This window comes from Kogia breviceps, chromosome 2 (assembly GCF_026419965.1).
Source record: "Kogia breviceps isolate mKogBre1 chromosome 2, mKogBre1 haplotype 1, whole genome shotgun sequence".
NCBI classification, from domain to species: domain Eukaryota; kingdom Metazoa; phylum Chordata; class Mammalia; order Artiodactyla; family Physeteridae; genus Kogia; species Kogia breviceps.
Window position 1 is genome coordinate 112,663,590 of NC_081311.1, and position 26,107 is coordinate 112,689,696.

The window sequence follows — 26,107 nt, forward strand, 5'->3', positions numbered from 1 at the left end:
CAAACTCCCCTACTCCACAAGTCTCTATCACTATGTTTTACTTACTGCCTCTAAGTATATCTCAACTCTACCATTCTCTCTGTCCTGGTATCAGCTATCTCCTGATCTACTGAAGTAGCATCCTTTCAGTCTCCTACTGTAGTTCTGTCTCTCTCCAGTCCACCCCTTGTACAGATGAAGTCAAGTTTCAGCATGCACATCTGCTCTTTTCACTCCATTGACCAAATACTTTTAATGTTTTTCTCCTTCCTTTAGGGCAGTGGTTCGTAAGGCAGCATCAGCATTCCATGGGATTTGTTAAAGATGCAAAACCTCAAGTCATACCCCAGACCAACTGAATCAGAATATCTTGGGTAGATGCCATAAATATGTGAGTTAATGATCCCTCCAGTAATTCTGATGCACGTTTAAGTTTGACATCCCTGGAACCACTTATCCTAAAGGATAAAAATAGAAATTTCTTTGTAAGAGGACTTTTTAAGTCCCACCATGGTTTGATTCCAACCCAATCTTGTTTCCCATTTATTCCCTCCTTACTTCTAGCTGCTCTAACCTGCAAATGAAGAAATAAGAACCCAGAAGTTAATTAATTTGCCTCAGGTAACAAGGCTAGTGAGTGACAGAGGAAGGAATTGAATTAAGCTAAGCCCAAGGACCTTTGAGGACCACACGATGCTACTTTAAAAAATATATTTACTATACTCTTATTTTAAAAATATGTCCACAATAATAATAATTAATTGATCCTAGTTGTTAATTTAGTCTGTTTTCCTTCTAGACTACAAACTCCAAGAAGCTAAGAATTAGTTTGTCCCATGTGAATGTTGTCAGTAACACTTGACTCTCTACTGCCATCTGGAGATTTGATATAACAATTCCAAGGAAAATCTCAATAAACAAGAACTCAGTCTTCTGCCTGTAGAGCACAGTGGTTTAGGCAAGAGCTCTGGGGTCACGCTCCCTGAGGTCAGATAACTGGGCAATCATCCGGTGGCTATTAGACCTTGAACAGATTACCTAGAATTTCTCTGCCTTAGGTTCTTTATCTGTAAAACTGGATTGCTAATAATCATCTTCATGGAATTACAATGAAAATTAGTGTTAGGTGATATAATTATAATTATTAATATTGTTTTTATAAAGGGCTTAGCTAGACTCTGTAGTTAACACAAGTAAATAAATGATACTCCTTTACTCAAATATTTTATTATCTACATGGGTAACTAAAACAGAATTAGGAAAATATTAAATAACCATACATGTTCTAAGTACTGAGATAGTTTTATGGTGTTAACCATGAATGTGAAGCAGATAAAATCTGAATTATACAAAGATTTATAGTTGGTATGTGGCTTTGAAGTGAGAAAGCCTCTCAGAAAAAGATTTTTTCTGCAAATCTTTGTGCAGATTGAGAGTAATACCTATAAAACACTAAATAAAACATGATATGTGTGTACCTTTCTTATTTTTACAAAGTCGTGATGATGAAACCATTTTTACTAGTGCTTAATCATGCAAGACCAGATCTCATTATCCAAACAGAAACTAACATATGGCTCAAGAAGGGTTTATCATAAAAGCTTTATGATGTTTTTGTGTTGTTTTTTAATATACTCAAAATTTATTCAATTAATAACTGTGTTTTTCTGATTAAAATATATTTAGACTAGATGGCTTCATAAAGGTAAATTATTCATTTTTACCTTAAAGGGAAACCTAAAATTTTGATGTTCTTGCTCATTAAAAAAGTAACAAATATGTTTATTTATGGAACTTCTCTCTATGCTAAGGAAACAACATTCTCCCCCATGTATTTATTCAGTAAATGGCCATAAGTATCAACTACATGCTATAAATTCCCAATATATACAAGATACAGAAAATTAAAAATTTAGGTTAGAGTGCCCAGTTATCAGTCCAATTAATGGAATAGAGTGAATATATATCTTCCAAAGCATATGGAGATACAATGTGATTACACTAAATTATAATACAATGTATATAAAATTCTAGTTCTGAATTTCCTAGTATTTCATATTCAAATTTTTGTCCTTGGTCCCTACAGTTGCTGTCATAATAAAACTATTACTTTGTGTCCTTCCTACTTTACTCTAGACCTTCTTGCCTTACTTTTTTGGCACAGGAGATATTATATATCCAAACCACCTGCCTTATCTCCAATTTCCCCCTCTTTAATATCATCTTCACTTTAATATCATAACTTCATGGCTAATACATAAAGCCTAAGTGTCACTTCTATGACTAGAAATATTTGGGTTTGGCACCAAATCAAAGGCAAGAAAAGTAAAAATAAACAAATGGGACTACACCAAACTAAAAAGCTTCTGCTTAGCAAAGGAAACCACCAACAAAACAAAAGGGCATACTACTGAAGGGGAGAAAATATTTGCAAGTCATATATCTGATAAGGGGTTAATATCCAAAATATATAAAGAACTCATAGAACTCAATATCAAACAGACAATAATCTGATTTAAAAATGGGCAGAGGCTCTGAATAGCCATTTTTCTAAGAAAGACATACAGATGGCCAACAGGCATATGAAAAGGTGCTCGTAATCACTAATCATTGGGGAACTGAAAAATCAAAGCCAGATGAAATATTACCTCACACCAGAATAGCTATTATAAAAAAGACAAGAAATAACAAGTGTTGGTGAGGATGTGGACAAAAGGGAACCCTTGTGCACTGTTGGTGGGCATGTTAACTAGTGCAATCACTATGGAAAATAGCATGGAAGTTCCTCAAAAATTTAAAAATAGAACTACCATACGATCTAGCAATTCTACTTCTGGATATTTATCTAAAGAAAATGAAAAGACCAACTTGAAAAGATATATACACCCCTATGTTCATTACAACATTATTTACAATAGCCAAGAGATGGAAAAAACCTAAGGGTCCATCGATGGAGGAATGGATACAGAAGATGTGGGATGTGCATGTGTGTGTGTGTGTGTGTGTGTGTGTGTGTGTATAATGTAATATTATTCATAAAAATGACAGAAATCCTGCCATTTCTGGCAACATGGATGAACCTTGAGGGCATTATGCTAAGTGATATAAGTCAGATGGAGAAAGGCAAATACTGTATGATATCACTTATATGTGGAATTTAAAAAACAAAAACAAAAACACCAAGCTCATAGATACAGAGAACAGAACAGTCTAACAGATTGGTAGTTGCTGGAGATGGGTGTGAGTGGCAGGGGGGAGGCGGGGTTTGCCCACTGAAATAGATGAAGAAGGTCAAAATGTACTAACCTCCAGTTATAAAGTAAATAAGTCATGGAGATGTAATATACAGCATGATGATTATAGTTAATAATACTGTATTGTATAGTTGCAAAGAAAATAGATTTAAAAATAAATATAGAAATAATATAAGAAAGACAATGATCTAATTTTCATTGGGGTTCAGTGATGCTATTGCTTCTTGGAAGGACTTATGTTCATGTATTTGTTTCTGGCAACTACAAAAGATTATATAACTTGTTAACAGCAACAATAAAATCCAAGACTATAAAATATGGAAAATGATATTTATGGATAGATACATGCCTTAAAATTATTAAGGACAGAATAGAAATGAACTAAAATCAAACTAGGTGTCCAAAAGTAGACAAATAATTGGGAACATTTTTGATATTCACATGTGATGTGAAAATATGTAGTTATTTAAAACGAGATAAGGCATCAATGATAGCAAGAGAGTTGCTAATGCTAAGTGTAAAAAGGAAGATACAAAATTAAAAATAAAGCATGATATTAAATATGAAGAGATATAAAAGCTTTCTTAATTTAGCAAAGAATGAATCATGGACTATGAAGTTGGGCATGCTCATTGAAACCCTGGTACTGCCTGCCTTTCAGTGAGATTTATTACTCTGAGTCAGGTTACTTTACTTCCCTGAGCTGCAGCTTCCTCATAGAAAGTGGGAATAACTACCTTGTTTGATAGCTCTGATGATTAGGAAAAAAAAGTAAAACCTAAATGGCACGTAGTAGTTCATCAACAGATAGTGAAAGTTTTGTTTATTATTGTGTTATTCAATACCTCTGTTGAAATAACCAGAGGAAACAACATGGAAATATTTGTTGCTCTTGGAGCTGGAAAAATAGGTTTACATTTTTTATGTTCCCTGTTTTTCTACATTCTATAACTTACTGGTAATGAGCAAATATTATTTTACGATGTTAAATAAACTTTTAAACATCCCTTTTACTAACATAACCATAATTTTTATGTCATGCACTAGTGTATGAGGAGTGGTGATAGATGGTAACCTGAATGTGGAGAAAAGAGATTTGATAATATACTCATTCAACTGCACCTGGATTCTCTTGATAAATCAATCATATTGCTCTCCTCCAGATTGTGTTTCACATTTTTATTGGCATTTTTCATTTAAAAATTGATATGTTTATAAAAGTATGATATTAAGGCCATTATGAATTATTTACATATGAGAAAGACAGTTCAAAACTGTCTTAAAACAGTAATGTAACCTAAATTTCAACAAAAGGAGGCTAGGAAAATGATATGATCACAACAACTGTTACTTTTTAACAGTTAACATATATAAACACAAGGCACTGATTATGTATGAGACACCATTCTAAGATCTTTTCACATAATAACTCATGTTTGATATGATTATATTAAATGATGATTAACTCATGTTTACTAGATGTTATGATGTAAATACTATTATCTCAAGATGAGGAAACTGAGGCACCGAGAGGTTAGGTAAACTGCCCAACATCATACAATTAATAACTCATAGGGATAGGATTTGAACCCAGGCAGTTGGACTCTCAAGGCCATGCCATTAACTCTAAGTTCTTATACCATAAAAAAAAATTAGATTTAAAATACCCACTAGTGCTCCTTTATTTCATATGTTTACTCTTTGATTTGTTTCTTCTTAATACCATATAACAACAACATTAGACACACAAAAAAATTCTAAAGTAGATTTTCTTTTAAAAAAATTCTAAGTGTCCAATAACCAAACTGGAAACTTATACGTATAATGAATGCTCACTTGTAAGAAAACTGGTGTTAAAACTTTAATTAATTTCCTACTTGGAGGATTAGATAACTTCAAAGAATATTTCTAACCTTTATTTCTTTAATTTGTGAGACATACATTTCAATTTTATAAAACTGAAAGTCATGTATTTTTAAAATGTATTAGTTTTCATGAACCTCACATTATTATTCACCAGAAAACAGGGGGCTATTATTGTATTTGTGTTAAAGCTGAACCTTTGTCACCATTTTCATTGTAATTCTACCCTTGGGAACAAAACAGTCAGTAGATTTCTGCATCTTCCTACCTCCACCCCCCAGCAGTGAAAGCATTAATTCACTGAAGCAGATAAACAAGATGGATAACGATTGTTATATGCTCAGTGATCCTTACAATGGGGAAAAGTAGAATGTTGTCTGATCATTCTCAAGTTTGGAAACTGACTGAATTTCCTTTAGGAAATAGCAAGTTCTCATCATAGGTGGCATTCTCTCTTGTAGACTAGAAACTAGAATATCTGCCCTGAATTCTGGGAAAATGTTACATTAGATCCATATAGTAAAAACTTCCTTATTTTATGTGAAGTGGAGAAGTCACATATAAATCATCTTTTAAGTAAAGATGTCAAGAAAATCCCCCCTCAACCAAATGAGTTACACTGAATGTCTCACTTTCTTTCTATATATATGAAATTGTCAGGAAAACTCAGAAGTATCATGTTTCTTCCCTTTCTATGAATTTCCTAGGGATCATGACAACGTGTGTAAATCAGACAGTTATTAAATGAAATAAAATTATTCCATTTTGAGGGAGGGAAAAATATAATACATAGACCCAGGCCATTTTTCATAGTCCAATTCATTTAAATTTTTCCAAACATAAAAATTAAAGTTCCCACAAAAGACCGAAAAATGTGGGTACAAAACCATATAAGTACACATTTTTGCAATTATAACAATTAAAACCAATCCCATAAGTATTTATGACTAGATACTCCTCCATACTGATGGAAGGTTTCAGAGAAGAATATCTTTTTTTTTCCATGAAGGACTCCTCTTTTACTTTTATTATTTTGATATTTCTTTTTTTTCCTTTTTTGGGTTTTTCTTTTTTAACATCTTTATTGGAGTATAATTGCTTTACAATGTTGTGCTAGTTTCTGCTGTATAACAAAGTGAATCAGCTATATGCATATGTATATCCCCATATCCCCTCCCTCTTGCGTCTCCCTCCCACCATCCATATTCCACCCCTCTAGGTGGTCACGAAGCACCAAGCTGATCTCCCTGTGCTATGCAGCTGCTTCCACTAGCTATCTATTTTACATTTGGTAGTGTATATATGTCAGTGCTATTCTTTCACTTTGTCCCAGCTTACCCTTCCCCCTCCCTGTGTCCTCAAGTCCATTATCTACGTCTGCGTCTTTACTCCTGTCCTGTCCCTAGGTTCATCAGAACCTTTTTTTTAAAATTCCATATATATGTTAGCATACTGTATTTGTTTTTCTCTTTCTGACTTACTTCACTCTGTATGAGAGACTCTAGGTCCATCCACCTCACTACAAATAACTCAATTTCATTTCTTTTTATGGCTGAGTAATATTACATTCTATATATGTGCCACATCTTCTTTATCTATTCATCTGTCAATGGACACTTAGGTTGCTTCCATGTCCTGGCTATTGCAAATAGTGCTGCAATGAACATTGGGGTGCATGTGTCTTTTTGAATTATGGTTTTTTCAGGGTATATGCCCAGTAGTGGGCTTGCTGGGTCATATGGTAGCTCTATTTTTAGTTTTTTTAAGGAACCTCCATACTGTTCTCCATGGTGGCTGTATCAGTTTACATTCCCACCAACAGTACAAGGGGGTTCCCTTTTCTCCACACCCTCTCTAGCACTTATTGTTTGTAGATTTTTTTGATGATGGTCATTCTGACCGGTGTGAGGTGATACCTCATTGTGGTTTTGATTTGAATTTATCTAATGATTAGTGATGTTTACCATCCTTTCATGTGTTTGTTGGCAATCTCTATGTCTTAGAGAAGAGTATCTTTTTTATTGGACTAGTGGCATATTCTGGTCAGAATCATGATTTCTTGCCTTATTTCAATTTAGTTAAATCCAGTATATTTATTGAATATATATTAGGCACAAAAATGACTAAGCTGTTTTCTCCCTTTAATGTTCTCATGCTTTGCAGGTCTGTAGGATGAAAGGAGTAGAGGAGCTAAGGGTAATAGGAAAGGGTTAAGGTGACTGCTCACATAATTTAGGGTGTGTAGAAAATCCAATGTGACAAAGAAGGATCAATTATATAAGAAAATTAATAGTGAGAAATTTCTAGTTTCTGGAAAGATAACTAGATTTAATCAGAGTAAGTCAGAGAGACAGCACAGAAAATTTTACCAATGAGGACATTTTGGTAGAAGAAATAGTTTCAAGGGAGAATTAAGGCCAAATATTGAAGAAAGACACAGGAAACACATAGAGTTTTTCAACCACAGAGGTGAGTATTTTTAATCAAGTCTAAAATAAGACAATACCACATGAATTTAAAATAAGTCTTGAAGTGTGGTCCATAAGACCAGAAATGCCAAGGAAGTGGAAGATCTGCTTACTCTACACTGGAAGAGGGAGAAAAGGAGAAAATGTATCCTCTTTGAGAAAGAGCTTGTCATTTGAGTATTATAAGTCTCAAACAAAAGTATGCTAATGATAATGGGAACATCATTTGCATTGGAATGAGATTTCCATATGTTATGACATATATCATGATGGGGAAGAGTCAGGTAAGAGGTATAAAAGAATGAGCTGATATTACACAGAATGGCCACGGTACCCTGGGGAAAAGAAACAAAAAAGAAAGAAAAAGAAATGTGAGGCTTGGAATTAACTCTGACAAGGATTGAGTGGAGGAAATGAAATCACAAAACCAAGGTAGAGATTACTATTGACCAAAATGTGGAATACATGGGGATAGGTAACACACATGTCCATATGAACTGAATTCTCTTAAAATAGAAAAGCTCAAAGCAGATGGTTTATCCTTTATTATACACTATTCCCTCTCTTCCCAATATACTGCACAGTGACCATTTGGGGGCCAACATAAATGTGTCCTTGGTGTCTTCCTTTAATTTACTGATCATATTTAGGTAATAGACTCCAAATCTGAAGACATTCCACAGCTTCCCACAGTATCTTTTACTGATGCAATAGCAGTGACTAAAAATTGGGGGACTTGGGTTAAAACACTTAATTTCTAAGATTGCTCTATTTGTGTGTAAAAAAAATAAAAAGCAAAGAAAAAAATCCTGAGCTAATGAAAATAAAGGCTGGCACCACTTCCATCATACAATACATAAAATATTAATAACTGTCAACTTACAAAAGTTATTTTACAGTTTGAATATTAAATGATTAAGGTAAAAATATTTCTGGTGATTAATTCAAAACAAGCACTTACCCTCTGGCTGACGACTGGGATGGTATATCTGAAGGTCAAATGGCTGTGCACTAGTTTTCTGAATCACACTGACATTCTGCCCTGTCCACTTGTTGGCTTTTGACAATGTGTTGGTCCTCCAGTCTGTCCAATAGACATCACTCCCATACAGAGACACAGCGAAGGGATGAGAAAGGTATTCATGACCTCGGATGATTTCTATCATGCCTGTTCCATCATAGAGGGCTGAATAAATGGCATCTGACCTACAGAAAAGGAAATGCATCAGTAGTATATCAAAACGCATTCAGATAGTCCAGTGATGTGCTTATACTATTTAGATAAATGACAAAAAATTTGTATAAAGAATATTTTATGGGCCTGTATCTGATTTGTAGAAACATTAAAAAAAAGCCATCATAATGAAAACAAACAAAAATCACCACTGATGTCAATGTGTGTATACATGATATGTGCACATGAGAACAATTTTTATTTCTTAAATATTATCTGAGGAAGGTAACAGAAAATAAAGAAAAAATCATTTTCTAAACCTGGCATCTGTCCAAACTATCCTTTTTTCAAAGTGGTCCACAGTGAGTCCATTAGGCCAAGCCCCTGTTTTCATGTCTTTGTAGATGGTTTTTCTCCCAGCACCACTCATGGAGGCAGATTCAATGCGAGGAAAGTTGGCATCCCAATCTGTCCAGAAAAGAATTCTGAAGAAAGGGAAAGAATGCTCTTGTTTCAGTCATTCATTTCACAAATATTTACTGAGTGCCTATGACATGCTAGGCACTGTCTAGGTAAACAATCACAAGAGAAACAGATGCATTATTTACCCTCACAGGGCTTATAGTCCAGTGGGGGAGACAGACTAAATAAACACACGAATATAAAATTACAGCAGCTGAAATATGTTCAAGAATAATTTTGTTATGAGAGAGAATAGCAGGTGCATGATCTACTTAGAGAAGGTAATCAGGAAAAGAAAGCACTTTGAGGAGGTAATATTTACACTTAATCTGAGAGATGAGGAGAGCAGTATAAAGAGCAGGACATGAAAAATAAACAGCAGATACAAGAGCCCTAATGGGGGAAAAAGTGGGTGACTGAGGAACAGAAATAAGGTCAGTGTTTCATGTTGTGCATTTGATTTCTAAGGCTATTAGGTAATAGATAGTTTATGTTTCATTGACTGTGGCCTAAACTGCTGATGCATGTTTCTATAGTATTATAATATAGTTACACAACAATTCCACAATTATTACAACTAGCTAATGTTTGAGTGCTTACTGTATGTTAAATACTATTTTCAGAGCTTTATATAGATTATCTCATTTAATCTACCATGAGGCCATGGCTAAAGTTATCCATGTTTTACAGATGAGAAAACAAGCTGAGAGAAGTTATATTAGTTGACCAGGTTATATGGCCAGCAAGTGGCAGATGGAATTGGGAAACTGGATAGCTTAACTTCTGTTCTCATGCTTTTAACATCTAACTCTTTAATATCATGTCACTAAATAAAATAACAAAGGGAAAGCATCTGGTACTGGAGTAGGAACATGGTTGGTAATCAATAAATGGTAGTTGCCTTCTCTATCTTGGCAGTAGAACCAACCCAATGGACAGCATGGAGATTTGGGGAGGGAAAATGCAAAGAACTGGAGAGACAGTGACAGTGCAACAAATTTTCCTATTATCAGTTCTGATAACATTTTGCTCAGAAGTGGTGAAGTTACTGGTAAAAATAAATTTGTTTTCATTGTAATTGTATATAGCCTTGCTATTCTGCAATTCTTCCATTACTATAAATGATCCTTAGGTATATGAATTTGGTGGATATCTTGGAAAAATGAAACAATCCTCTGGAACAAAATTCAAAATGCAATTCAAACTTTCTTCTCTTTTAAAAAATTTATTATATCCATTTAAGGAAATGTGGAGTGATGTAAACTAAGTGTTCATCATGACTTCAATTTTTGAGAGGTATATAATCTCTTATAGGATATGGGAATTACAAATATGAAATGATTGGAAGACAATACAAAACATTATAGAATAAATTCAGTAAGTACGTTTGCTAAAGGCATGTGTGGTCAAGAAGATATTGACCTTCTTGATGAGTAGGTTCCCATACAACTTAAGTACTAGACCTTCAAAAAATGTCATTAAATAATTGTGTCAGCGTTGAATGGTGGCCATGCATAGGTTTTTGCATAAGACAAGCTTGCAATCAAATTTTTGATCTGTCACTGATTCCAGCGTACTTAATCTCAGGCTCTGTTTGCTCATCTCTAAATAAAAACTCTAATAGTACCACTGATCGGAGTATTTGATGAGGTAATGGATGTAAACAATTTAGCACACAGAACGGCTAGCACATAGAAACATTTGTGTTTACACAAGCATCCACACACATATTCAGAGAGAATATTATTTTAAAGGCAAAATTCAAAGTCATTCCAAACTATTAAAGAAATGGAGAGAGAGAGAGAGTCAGACACAGAGGGAGAGAAAGAATGAGAATTAATACTAATGTCAATGTTTAAATGTTACAACAGCATGTATGTGAAGGTAGATTAGTTTTATAAAGTAAGCATGAGTCAAAGCCATGAGAAAAAAATACAGAGAAGTAGTTCATAGAATAGGTTTATCTCACAGAATATCTCTTAAAAAATGAGTTTATATTTTTTAAAAAAGTTTTTGTTTCATTAGCATCTTTAGGAGTTTGCATAGCTCTGGTGGTGGGAGTATATCCACAAAAACAATATCTAAATCATTCATTGTTTAACCACCAAATATTTGAATAAGTTACATAAACTGTTGGGGAAGGATAAAGATGAACATTAGTATATCAGAGGACAATGTATTGATAATTGTTGAAGCTGGGTTATAGATACGAGGGAATTTATTTTACAATTCCTTTTATTTTGTGTGTTTAAAAATTTCTAAAATAGGGCTTCCCTGGTGGCGCAGTGGTTGAGAGTCCGCCTGCCGATGCAGGGGACGCGGGTTCGTGCCCCGGTCCGGGAAGATCCCACATGCGGCGGAGCGGCTGGGCCCGTGAGCCATGGCCGCCGAGCCTGCGCTCCGCAACGGGAGAGGCCACAACAGTGAGAGGCCCGCGTAACGCAAAAAAAAAAAAAAAAAAAAAAAAAAAAAAAAAATTCTAAAATAAAAGTTTAAAAGTGTAACTAGCCCCAAATTAAGTAAATAGATAATTTTTTTTAATGTACCAGAGAACGTTTATAAAATCTTATTGTTGGGAATATTTTTCTGAAAAGACTAAAGTTTAAGAATAGGATTGTTTTGTATGAGAAAGTGCTAATTATCTGGAAATATCAGTACTATATATTGCTTATAAGTTTTCACATATGTAATCTGTTGCTAATTAAATAAAAAATAAAGCAAAGGTTAATTAATATAAAGCTGGTAGGCTATTTGGTTAAGCAGTTGAATGCCTTTCTTGAAAACGATGAATATGAAATGAATTATGTGTCTCACTTCAAATTTAATTTTGGATGCACACAACTTTTCACTGACACCAGGTTACTTATCAGCTTCCCTTTAAACATAGCATTAAAAAATTAAGATTATTTGAAGAAACAAGACCAACCTAGCATCAATTAAATTTATGATGATATCTTGACAAACAAGGTAAAGTAGAGAGATTTGCAAGTTTGAAGAAGATTAGGAAAAATAATCCCTGAAAACAAACACAGTGAATTTGAGAGTCATAGGTAGTCTGAGTATCTCTGGATAAGATCCCACTAGATCTAGAGAAAACTGTACTCCACACTCTGGACTGATGACCCAAAGACTTCTGAAACACTGTCTTTTGCCTGTATAACAAATAGAGAATTGGTGTCTCTCTTTTAACTTTCTACCTTCTTCTGCCTTATGTGGTTGCAGCAATTCCCAACATGCATATAAGTAACCCTGCAATTCTGCATTCTCTATATGTAGGTTTACCAGAAACAGACACTGCAGACTTTCAAATGCATGTTTCTAGTGGACAAAAATGTATGTCTTGGGACACTCTGGGGAATTATAAAATAGGTGGTCCCTTCATTTCTTCACTAAACATAGCAGCATTAAGCTGTTTCTTCTGCAGTGGTCACTAGAGTCCTATCTTTCATTAATTTAGGCGGGAAATTTCCAACACTTTTTATAAAATACATGTTCTAGAATTAGTTCCTCTAAAAATGTTCTTAACCTTGACAATAGTCAGTTAACAATCAATTTTCAAAGTTGATTTCAAGGATCATTGTTTCATAAAATTCTAGGCACTCTTTTGTACACTTCACAATGTGATATTTTAAAAGAATCATTTTTCCCTTATTACTTTCTTTATATGTTTAAAATGTATTAGCATTTCAATGACTGCATTATTTCTTCAAGTATACAAAGAATGAATATCCCTTCTTACAGGACATATGGAAATGTTCAACCATGATTGCTTTTAAAAAAGAGGCTACAGTCTACTGATTCTATAGTTCCTGCATTCACAGGTTAGTCTGTATCAGGATTAAATTGGGTAAATGGACCATGAACAACTTGTACCATTATGGGCATGAAAGAGCTATTATAATCTATCAGGTCAAGGTGAAACCAACAATGTTATTAGTTTCATTTAGAAATGTTCCCAGATAAAATTAAAATTGTATTAGATGTCTCACTAATCTTCACAATTACTATATCTGCTTCAACCAACTGCAATGGTTATAGCAGAGTCCATTTATTATGATAAATGAAAACTAAATACCAGCAAAGAAGCAGGAAGACACCATGCAGTTACAGGAGCATAAAGGCAATGAAAGTTCAAGAACTGAAGTGAGTACCCTGTAGATTCTGAACTCCCTGGTGCTTGTTACTCCCTAATAATAAGCTTGATGTTTAGAGGAGACTCATGTACTCTTTCAGGTCACCTCAGCAATAAGTGTATTCCTTTAAAATGGAATGAAAGAAAAATAGCTCCTCCCTAAGATTCCCAATTTAGCATCTTGGAATAACTTGTCACTTGGGACACTGGGTCAAAAACCAGAATACTGAAGGAATGTGACATGATAGCAAACATGTCTTAAAATGTAAAATGAAGGTCTGTGGATTCTATGTTGAGGAAGCAAAGTACTGATTAAAACATTTCTTTTTTGAGATTTGTAAAAAAAGGTCACAAAGACCTTGACTGCTTCAGAAGATCATGTGATATAAACATGTTTTATGGGTTTAATGTTATAGCTTGCTTTTTTTCTCAGCTGTGCTGAGGGAACGAAGTGGCTGGTTGCAAACTTTTTCTTTTATTCATTATTGTCAAAGATGATAGTATTGCCCATTAGCATATTTTACTGTATACTTCACTCTTTAAGGTGTATCCTTGAGTTCCGGTAAGTTTCAGGTAAATTAAAGGTCTACTCATATACATTAATTTACTGAACAAGCACTTACTGAGCACAATTATATATATTAAGGGCAGTGAAGGATTTCATAGACATGGAAGCAACTCTGCCATCAGAAAGCTTATGATCTAGTAGGAAAGGTGATAGCATTTACACAAACTACATTTCTCAAAAAATTATCCAGTGGGTTTATCCTAAAATAAAAATTTTCAAAAAAAGTTTAAATGTCTTTGGAGCTCCTATAATTTTGATTCACAGCTTTCTTACCTATTTCATCAATAATGTGAGAAATAGGGGAATACTTATTTTTACTAGTCTCTCAGCCTACTTTATGAAAGGTCCAATGTTTAAAAATGTCTATGAACTTTTCACCAAAATATCCAATAAACCTGAAAATAAATTTTAATATTTGCACTACATTTTTTAAATTTAATTGCTATATTTTAACTTTAAATTTACAACTGGGCTGTAAAGGTGTTTACATGAACCACATATTTAACCATATCAATCCTTTATAAAATAATTTTTAATAATAAAAATTCTATCATATCATATGATACCCAAACCTGTCAAATTTTTAATTTATTCCTAGAGTTAGTGAATTGGTACTGCCATTTGAACTGTGGTCATTTACACCAGAAACAATTTTACAGGTGTTATTTCTTTACTCATTAAATAAAATTATTACCAATGTAATTATCTTAATCAGCCTCACAATTTTGTAGTAGCAATGGAGGACATCAACTTTCTCAGAGCATTATCAAATTTTCCCTCCTCAGAGACTAGCTTTCTATACTAACTTTCAACTCTTAGAGAATATTTTACTTCTGGAAATCCCCTTATATCACTGAAATAGTGCCTGATATTTTCATTTAAATAGCATTTGTGGGTTGTGTGTCTTTTGCATTTCTGTTTTCTTTTTCTCTTCTCAGGTTGGCTATTCCCCAAACAAGCTGAGATAAATAAGTTTATTCTAAGCATTGTCAGTTCCAAGCTATAGGAAAAGAAGCTTCAATTCCCAGATCTACTGCTTTGCTTGATCAGACTATTTTCAAAATTTTTATACACCTGTTTTATTTATTTGTTTTTTTCTCTCTGTGTGCCATTTGTTTTTTTTTTTTTTTTTTTTTTTTTTTTTTTTTTTTTTTTTTTGGTAGTATGCAGGCCTCTCACTGTTGTGGTCTCTCCCGTTGCGGAGCACAGGCTCCGGACGCGCAGGCTCAGCGGCCATGGCTCACGGGCCCAGCCGCTCCACGGCACGCGGGATCCTCCCGAACCGGGGCACGAACCCGCGCCCCCTGCATCCGCGCGGACTCTCAACCACTGCGCCACCAGGGAAGCCCCCATTTGTTTTTTGGGGAAGCAGTTCTCCTACCATGTTGGTATACTTGCTAAAATTACAACTTTCTCCAAAAATACCACTTTCCCTTATACAGAAAGTTTCTCATGCAGATAAGGTGCTGGTACAACATAGATAGCTCTAATAGGTGAAAAGTTCACACCAGTAGCTGTTACACTGAGGGTTAAAAACCTCTGTTGATGATGGACCTCTGTGGGAAGTAAAGGGTCAAGATTGGCAATCTACTCGTAACCTCAGGGAGAGTCTGTTTGAAAAAGGGAATTTCTCATTAGACACACATGACCTCTTCCTAGTGAACTGTTATTACAGGAGGTAGTGAGTGAAATGGGCAAAGCATAAACCATGTAAACTGGAGGACACATCTCCAGGCTAAAAGATACAACTGCCTTACTTCATTATGTATGACAGTCTCTAGGTCCATCCACCTCACTACAAATAACTCAATTTCATTTCTTTTTATGGCTGAGTCATATCCCATTGTATATATGTGCCACATCTTCTTTTCCATTCATCTGTTGATGGACACTTAGGTTGCTTCCATGTTCTGGCTATTGTAAATAGTGCTGCTATGAACATTGGGGTGCATGGGTCCTTTGAATTATGGTTTTCTCAGGGTATATGCCCAGTAGTGGGATTGCTGGGTCATATGGTAATTCTATTTTTAGTTTTTTAAGGAACCTCCATACTATTCTCCATAGTGGCATGGATTTATATACACTACCAAATGTAAAATAGATAGCTAGTGGGAAGCAGCCACATAGCACAGGGAGATCAGTTCAGTGATTTGTAACCACCTAGAAGGGTGGGATAGGGAAGGTGGGAGGGAGATGCAAGAGGGAGGGGATATGGGGATGTATGTATATGTATAGCTGATTCACTTTGTTATAAAGCAGAAACTAACACACCATTGTAAAGCAATTATACTCCAATAAAGATGTTAAAAAAAAAGATACAATTGCCCCTCTGTTGATTGTGGCCAGATCTCCCTACTTTTTTGAAAGAAGCCAGAAATCCAGAGTTGTATGCAAAATCTTTCAATATTTTAAATTTTGGCAACTAATTCAAATAAATGTCAAACTCTGTGGAAGGTAGAGCACACACACCAATGAGAGTTGCCAGTTTGAAGCTTTGGTCTAGACAAGCTGCCTTGTCCCTTTCATTTCTGTATCTGAATTGAGGAAAAGGAAAACAAACAGACTTCCCAATCTATTGATTTCTGGGTCTTGGGTATAAACCAGGGCACAAAGCAGAGAGTGTGGGCCAGGAAGCTGACTTAAACACAAGGCTCCCTTTTCTCTCTTCTTCATCTCATTGAAGTCCCTCCTGGCTGATTCCCCCCTCATCTTGGTCCTCCCTAGACTTTGTATTACTTAAAGGTACAGAGCCAAAATAAAATTTCCTTTCTACCTGACAATGATTTTGGATTAACAAAATCATTACCAAAGAAATAAACAATTAACAGCAAGAGCAAAGCATTCCCATGTAGATGAGTTATATATTATCTTCCACATTTTCCCAGCTCCTCAAAACAACCTAGTTATAAAGAAATTATTATCCCTGATTTACAAAAGAGAAAACTGAAATCTAAGGGAAGACAATACACTTGAGTAGATTTCCCAGAGGATAAATGACTGAGCAGTGCTGGAACCCTTGTTTTCTAGCTCCCAATCCACTGTCTCTCTTCTGCTCTTTCACAAAGGAACACAGGGAAACACTGGGGGCAATAACCTGAATTATACATTTGACCTTGTTTTCCAGAATCATGTATCTTGTCCTTCAAACATCCCAGTAGTTAGCATCTCAATACTGGACTCTTTCTAGCTTATTCTAATATTCTTTCAAACTAACTCCAAGTATATACAAATATCAATACAGATATAGGGTGAGGTGGTTAACATCGGTGACTGTTTGGACTTAAGACTGTGGTTTGCAACCCTTAGAAACAATTACAGCATCTCTTTGGCACGTCAAAAAGAAATTCATTAAGTTACTGCTTCAAAACAGAGTTACAATAGCTTCCAAAAGGGCCTAATGCCCATATTTAGGAAAAAAAAGTTCTATCCTCTAAAAGTACCTATGTAAGCAATCCTATAACAAAATTCATGGTAACAAACTAAAACTGGTTGAGATATATCTATATCTATAGCTATATATATTAGCTATAGATATAGATATATGTACACACACACAATTATGTATGTATATAATTGTATATGTACATATAAACACACACACATATACACAACTATGCACAGGTATATAAACACACATATTTACACACACAAAATAAGCACTATGACTCATATTTTATGAGATAATTGAATTCAGTATTAATTTGAAAGATTATTTTTTATGCCAAAGTGAATCTGTGAAAGGCAAACTTCTTTACCCGTATCTTGGGTCCAAAGCGATGGCCCTGGGGTGTTCCATAGCTCCTGCTATGAGTGTAGTTCTTAAGGAACCATCTAGTTTGGCCACTTCGATTTGGTCCAGATTGCTGTCTATCCAGTATATGTTGCCTGCTATCCAGTCAACTGTTAATCCTTCTGGGGTAGCCAGGCCATGCTCCACAACCACTTCAATGGCACTGACACCTACAAAAAAAGAGAAGCCAACACTTGCACCCATTCAAGGAACCTGTTAAGCACAAAGGAAAAGGCCTACTTATTAGCAGTATGAAGTACTTAACATTATATTAACCTTGAGAGATATAGTGCAAAAGTGTTACCTGGCACAGAGGAAACTAAGAAGGTCTCAAATTTAGAATCACTGATCTTTCCCAGCAGAGTTTTTTAATCTCTTAAATCCTTTCAGTGACAGTATAACAGAATTTTTAAACAACTCTGAGGCTAATAACAATGTTTAGGTTGCAAAAAATTTATTTCGTACTTCTGACTTTTTAGTCAGAACAAGGGATTTTGCAAATAATAATGATGTGCTGGTTAAAATTGGTGCAATTTAATTCAAACGTTGATCTTCAGGGGTAGAATAAAAAGAAAAAGTCCACCTGGGGTAACATGCATCATAGCTAGCCCGCACCCACTCTTTTTTTGAAGCATGCCTGATAAGATCACTCTTGCTGCATTTAACCTTAACAAAAGCCCCAAATCACCCACTTCCACACCATAAGCCAAGTTTTATGGCTTGCATGTTATGTCCTGCAAGCCATAAGACTTGCAGGATATAACATGTTTGCAAATAAGAGAAGAAGGCAGTAGTGTGGTCTAAATAAAAATAAGCAATTTGGTAATACCTAGCACTATTCTTATTTATCCATTCCTTAATTTATTTTGGAATTAAATATATATATATTTTAAAAACAATCCTTTTTCTAATAGTATAGCTCCTTATAATTTATGACATTGCCAGTGCTTTTGTTAGACTTTTTAATAGTGTGGTTTTTTTGAACAGTTAACCATCTAAAGTCATGGATCTAAATCCATCATTTGAAGTCAGTACCTTGCAATATGACACAGGACACAAACTCACAGATCATAATTATATAGTGTGTTCAAATACTATATTTTTTCAAAATTGTATAGGTGATTTAAGGAGGAATTTAGATGGTGATAGAAATACCTGGGCTTTGGAATGTTACAGAGATCTAAAATTTTCAAGAGAATTATTACATATATTTATCTCAAGGCCTTGCTACTAAAGAACGGCCTAGATTGGAGAAAAGAGATGTCAAATCATGGAAAAAGAAACATTTAGCTCATATTTGTAATCTTGGTAACAATTCATTATTTCTTTGAATTATGCTGAAAGGTGAAAACCAAATAAAAAATAAGCTATGTTAACTGACAAAAATATGACTACTAGTATGTAGGAGACAGTACTTTTTTTTCTTGTAAATAAATTTCTTCACCGAATATACATGAAAAAGTTCACAACTTGAAAATGGTGTGAACAGTACAGGTCTTCACCACTTCCCTCCCCTATCTTCACGCACATACTTCACATCCCTGGTTTTACACATATAAGGGAGAAGATGAAGAACCAAAGGCCAAAGATGAATCAAAATTCCTTCTGATTACAGCATACTTCTCTGGAATTTTCAGTTAGAAATCAATCTGAACATTAAGTCAACATTGTAATAGATGTACCTCCACTTTCAGAAAGCTTGCCCCGGTATATTCTGTCTTCTACAACATCTGTCCAATAAAGTAAACTTTGATTGAAGTGAAAATCAAGTGCTATTGTGTTTCTCAATCCAGGAACAAGTAAACTATAGTCTCTTTTATGAAGATCAATCCTTCTGATCTCATGGCGAATAGAAAAGATGATGAATGCTTCAAAAGGATCTGAAAATAAATTTATTTTAATAGGCTTATGAAAATATTTACAGGCTTAGTAAGTGGAATAAAGTGCTTGAGGTAAAAATCCATTTATTTAAAAGTATAATTTATTATGTAATTTTCTGTCACTAAAGGAACAATTTCTTTTAATCTAAAATGTAAAAGAAACTTGAAAAACTTAGGTTTATTTGTATTTATTAAAATAACATATAAATGTGTTTTTATTCTTTGAATTTTTATACACCTGATTCTGATTTTAAAATACAAGAATTGTTGCAATTCCAAGACAAAATGTAAGACTTTCTGTTTTAATGTAGTTTCAGCTGACAATCTAAACTTCAGAAACATCACCATAGGAACTGCTAAGAGGTGAATAAAACTAACACTGCCACTCTTAGCCCATCACATGACTCTAGATCCACAAAGGAGAGAGATTCAACAAAAAACAATTATTGGGCTGATAATTAGTGAATACGCTCCATGAGGGAAGATGGTGGCTCTCTCCACAACCCAAGAAGATCATGTCTACAACTCTTCCCCCACTAGATTTTAAGCCTGGACCAGGCCCGAGTAGGGAGAAACAGTAGAAGCTTTGAAAACAAACATGAGATTAAAGTTTTATATTTTTGTACCTAAAAGAAAGAATTTTTAATACCCAAAAGTTACAAAAATTATGTTACTGTTTTGAAAATGTATTAAGTCCTATACCGATTACCATTGGACATACTAATATGGGTTAGACATGAATTCACTTGATGAATATACATTTTGAGGGAGGGATCCAGGCTCACAAAGATTTCTCCTGTTTCCATGTTAGTGCCACCCTTTTGTGCTTTTCTTTAGGGAAATTGGTTTTCTTATCCCAAGTCTATACATGTCTGTGAATGTGAGCTGTTATAATTATCCCAGGCCAAAGAGATGGATGTGAGATCTAAGTCAGGAAGATGGGTTTCTAAAATTCCAGAGAAGTTTTCAAGCTGAGGGGAAAGAGTCTCTTTTCTTCTATGGTCACAGATTTCCCAGCCTAGTGTTGTCAGTTCATGTCCTTGTAGTTTGTGTAAGTCTACTCGTGGTATCGTAGGAGAAGAGAAGAAAAGCCTCAGAAACAGAAGCAGTGATGACCAGGGGAGAGACCATGATGTCCTAAGGACATTTAAATCCATAGTTCCAACTACCCCTAAGACTAGCTCCTTCCTTCAAATCCCCTATACACGTCTCATACTTACAGTATATGAGACAATGCACTTAACTCTATTCAACTTTATTTGAACTGGGATTTTGTCAATTGCAACCAGGTTTACTGTTCTTATTAATCTTATTTCCTCAGAGAGGTCTTTCCTGATCAGTTATCTAATAAAAGCACACCTCCATTATTCTATATCATCATAGCCTATTTTTTTTTTTTGAGGTACACTTTAAAATCAATATTTCCTTGTTCGCCATTGATCTTCCTCACTGGATTATAAAGTCTCTTAAACAGGGATCTCATCTGTCTTGCTCATTATACTGTCCCTAACACCTAGCACCAGGGAATACATAGAACATACCAGGTCTTAGATTAGAAGGTGCTGGCTGCCCTTGGTGGAAGGAAGTCACCTGCCACTTTTTTTCACTGGAGGTGAATCTACTTTAGGGAGCTCTGCCCAGCACATTAAATAAATGTGTTTTGAGTGATTAAATGTGCAGAAGAGTTGAATCCATCCTAAGAGACCATCTGACAGCTAGTATGGGAGAGATGCTGCCACGCCACAATCAGCAGAGTTATCTACTTGCCCTTCAGCTGATCACATAGTATAACAAGCCTAGCCACAACCATAAGAACTGCCCAGAAATTCTGAGAATTTGTGAGCACACATTATGTATATTGTTGATATAATACCTAATATCATTTAGGTATTATGGCTATTTATTGCATAGTATTGTGGTGTTTATTGCACAACATTACTGTGGTAATAGCTAACTGATTCAAGATACCAAACATGTACATGTTTGTACCAAACATGTACAAAATAACCAGTTCCAGAAAGCTCCCAATAGAACAAATATTCATAAAATTTAAAATCCAAAATTTAGAGTTTTTAAAGTAAAAAAAAAAAAAAATAAGGTTGTGTTAGATGCACAGTTGTTTAAAAGAAATAATATCTAATTTTGGATCAGCAATCCTTATTTGATTACCTGCTCTGGCTATGAAACAACTATTAGCTTAGAAACATTCTTTATCTTTTCAGGAATTAAATGTCCTTGCCTGTAAAATGAGGTTAACAATAACCACCTTTCAATCTAACTTAAACGGTTGCTATCAGAATCCAATTAGATGATGTATGCAAATTTGCTTTATAAGCTTAAAATCATCACAGTAAACACAAATGTAGCGGTAACTGTGATGTAGTCAGCAAGTAACAGACTTGGAGTCAGAAATTGTGGGTTTAAGATAGAGCTCTGCTAGCAACTAGCTGTATAAATTTGAGAAATTTACTCAGACCCTCTGATCCTCAATATTTTAACTTATAAAGTGTATAACATACTAAGTTATCAGGATAATTAACAATTAAAAGCGTGAATACTTAATAATATCTTAATAAATATTTAGTAATTATTATATTAAGTTCCAGAAATTGCTCAAAGGAATAAGAAAAAGAGATACTGGTAAGAGAAAAGGTTGGATGATGACACACCAAAAACAGATATTTCTTAGCATATGCGGAAACTAGGGACATTACAGCTCTGAACAGCCTCCCCTTCCTTTGGCTTATAGTTTGTTTGCCCTTAGTTAAGTAGTAAATTGTAGGTACAGCAGCTACTTGCTAGAGAAGCTTATATTGAATAATGTTAAAAAACACACAGTTTTTAAATCACAAAATGACTGCTTCTTCAAAAGTATCTACTTTTCTTACATACATAAATATGTGTTATTTTATTTTTAGTATGCCAGAATGAGGAAAGCCTTTCTGAGTTTCATACAAATCATAGAAGACCTAAAGAAAAGAATGACACTTAATGTTACTGAAGAAATTGTAGGAGAAAAAACAACGTAAAAAATATCAAAAGACAAAAGGCAAACTGGGTAAAATATCTGCAATATAATAAAGGATTAAATTATTTAATACATATGAGCTCCTACAAATTGCGAAGAAAAAATACTCACATGAATAACAGGGCAAAGGGTATTAAAAAGAAAATTCAAAGAAATGAAAATATAAACAACTTTGAAATTTTAAAAAGTATTCAATTTCTGTCATAAAATGATAAATGGATTTTAAAACTATGAAAATATTTGATAAGACACTGTTGATTAAAATGTAGACAAAAGGCACTCTGGTATATTGATAATGAAAGTATAACTCCTAAGTAGAGTCACTGTGCAATATTCCATCAAAGTTTTTATATATATTACACTATTTGATCAAATAAGTCCATTTGTAAAGATAGAGTTGTACATATGAAAATTTGCAGATGAGGATGGAAATCCTTTGCAATATTATTTCTGGTAGCAAAAGATTAAGCAACATTAATGTTCATCAGTAGATGGCTGCATAAATAATGTACGATAGTCACAGAGTGTAGTATTATAAGGCCACGTAAATGAATGTGATTAATATGCATGTGCTGATGTGGAATAATTTCCAATATTCTGTAAGTTGAAAACAGCAAGATGTGAACCGTGTGCATGATAAGCTAACACTTAAGTTAAAAAATAAAGGATTTTTCTAGACCTATGTGATGGTAAATCACAAAATACATCCTAAAAGATTAATGAAGGAATGCTGTTACTTCTGTCATGGGAACTGGTGATGAGTTCAGCAGTGGGAAGAAAACTAAGTTTTATTTTATTCTGCATAGGTTCATTTTTTTTTAAGCATTTGCATATATTTACTATATAAATTAATTATTTTTCTGAATGAAATTTTAAACTAGTAATAGAAGAAATTTCATATCACCTTCTAAGAAATACTCATAAATAAAACCAGAATTGTTTGGGCATGACATATATGCTGCGCAAGGTAATTCAGCATTAACAAATACTGTAAAACATGCTTTCCCTTCAGGAGAATTCATATTTAAGAGATCGTTTACTGCTCTTACTTTCATGCTCTATTTGAGAAAGTATATTATCTTGAACCAAAAATTATTGCCTTCTCTGTTACAACTGAGTAGAAAGAAATTTTATAATAGAAGACCTGGATTCTACTCTTGCTTCTGTTAACAATAAAAGGCCATCATGAAAACTGCATAGGTCTAGCTGTCTTGATGTTTTAAATAAACAATTTTGGTGATGTGTTTGTTCTAAAATGTTATTTGTGAATAGTCATAAAATATTAATTGCCTTATTAATAAATTAACAGTAATATTAGCCAAAAGAAACTTTAAAGCAAACAGCTTTCATAGAAATAAAAAGGCTCACTATTATATGATAATATGAACAGTTCGACAGATAAAATATAACTCTTAAAATAGTATATGCCCAATAATAGATTAAAAAATATATAAAGCAAAACTTGACATAATTAAATGGAGAACTTAATAAATCCATGATTATACTGTGTGAGTTTCAACCTTAACCCATTCAAACTGAGAGAAAAAATTATAACAAATGTAATGAGAACAACAAAATAAACACAAAACTCAATACACAGGAAATATATAGAAATTGGTGCCATCAAAATAGAAGGTATATTCTCTTTAAGTACATATGAAACATTTAGCAAAATGATCATGTTCTAGTCCACAAAGTAAGTCTCAAGAGATAGCAAAGAATCAAACTAATATGCCAACAAACACATGAAAGAATGCTCAACATCATTAATCATTAGAGAAATGCAAATCAAAACTACAATGAGATATCACCTCACACCGGTCAGATTGGCCATCATCAAAAACTCTAGAAACAATAAATGCTGGAGAGGGTGTGGAGAAAAGGGAACACTCTTGCACTGCTGGTGGGAAAGTAAATTGATACAGCCACTATGGAGAACAGTATGGAGGTTCCTTAAAAAACTACAAATAGAACTACCATACAACCCAGCAATCCCACTACTGGGCATATACCCTGAGAAAACCATAATTCAAAAAGAGTCATGTACCAAAATGTTTATTGCAGCTCTATTTACGATAGCCAGGACATGGAAGCAACCTAAGTGCCCATCAACAGATGAATGGATAAAGAAGATGTGGCACATATATACAATGGAATATTACTCAGCCAGAAAAAGAAATGAAACTGAGTTATTTGTAATGAGGTGGATAGACCTGGAGTCTGTCATACAGAGTGAAGTAAGTCAGAAGGAGAAAAACAAATACCGTATGCTAACACATATATATGGACTCTAAGAAAAGAAAATGTCATGAAGAGATTAGTGGTAGGACGGGAATAAAACACAGACTTACTAGAGCATGGACTTGAGGATATGGGGAGGGGGAAGGGTAAGCTGTGACGAAGTGAAAGAGTGGCAGGGACATATATACATTACCAAATGTAAATTAGATAGCTAGTGGGAAGCTGCCGCATATTACAGGGAGTTCACCTCTGTGCTTTGTCACCACCTAGAGGGGTGGGAAAGGGAGGGTGGGAGGGAGGGTGACACAAGAGGGAAGAGATATGGGAACATATGTATATGTATAACTGATTCACTTTGTTGTAAAGGAGAAACTAACACACTATTGTAAAACAGTTATACTCAAATAAAGATGTTAAAAAAAAAGAATCAAACTAATAATGAACACATGCTCTGAGCACAATGAAATGAAACTAAAAATCAACAATAAAGACTGCTAAGCTCCTCATATGCTTCAAACTAAAAATAATTACTAAACAATTCCTTGACTAACAGGACCTCAAATAGGGAATTCAGAAATAGAGATATTATGGCATCAAATGTGTAGATTAAAAACCATGAGACAATTAAAAATTAATGATATAGAAAATAAGTTCTGAATGGTGGAGTAAGGACTTCCAAAAATCTTCTCCTCTATAAAAACAATGAGAATACTAGCAAAATGGTCAAAATTATCTTTCTTCTAAACTCTAGAAATTAACCAAATTTTAGTAACAATCCAGTGAGTGTTTATTAAGAAAAAATGCTGAATATCATTGAGAACGGCAAACTCTGTAGCATTTTAACATGCATCAATCCCAGTTACTCAACCATTAAAAAGAATGAAATAGGGTTTCCCTGGTGGCGCAGTGGTTAAGAATCCACCTGGCAATGCAGGGTACACAGGTTTGAGCCCTGGTCTGGGAAGATCCCACATGCAGCGAAGCAACTAAGCCCATGTGCCACAACTACTGAGCCTGTGCTCTAGAGCCTGCGAACAACTACTGAGCCTGTGCACCACAACTACTGAAGCCCACGTGCCTAGAGCCCGTGCTCCGCAACAAGAGAAGCCACCGCACTGAGAAGCCCATGCACTGCAACAAAGAGTAGACCTCACTCGCTGCAACCAGAGAAAGCCCACATGCAGCAATGAAGACCCAACACAGCCAAAAATAAATAAATAAATTTATTTAAAAAAAAAAAAGGAATGAAATACTGCCATTTGCAGCAA

General features: G+C 34.5%; 1 protein-coding gene across 7 annotated transcripts in view; it reads right to left on the minus strand.

Annotated features, from left to right (window-relative positions):
* Positions 1 to 26,107, minus strand: part of LRP1B (LDL receptor related protein 1B) — a 1,895,525-nt gene that overhangs the window by 659,968 nt on the left and 1,209,450 nt on the right. For all 7 annotated transcript variants that reach the window (XM_067025946.1, XM_067025948.1, XM_067025945.1 and 4 more), the window contains 4 exons: positions 19,373 to 19,570; positions 17,656 to 17,860; positions 9,059 to 9,223; positions 8,526 to 8,770 (listed from right to left, as the gene is read on the minus strand). In XM_067025946.1, the coding sequence (XP_066882047.1) occupies positions 8,526 to 8,770; positions 9,059 to 9,223; positions 17,656 to 17,860; positions 19,373 to 19,570 (813 nt within the window). The remainder of the gene's footprint in view (positions 1 to 8,525; positions 8,771 to 9,058; positions 9,224 to 17,655; positions 17,861 to 19,372; positions 19,571 to 26,107) is intronic.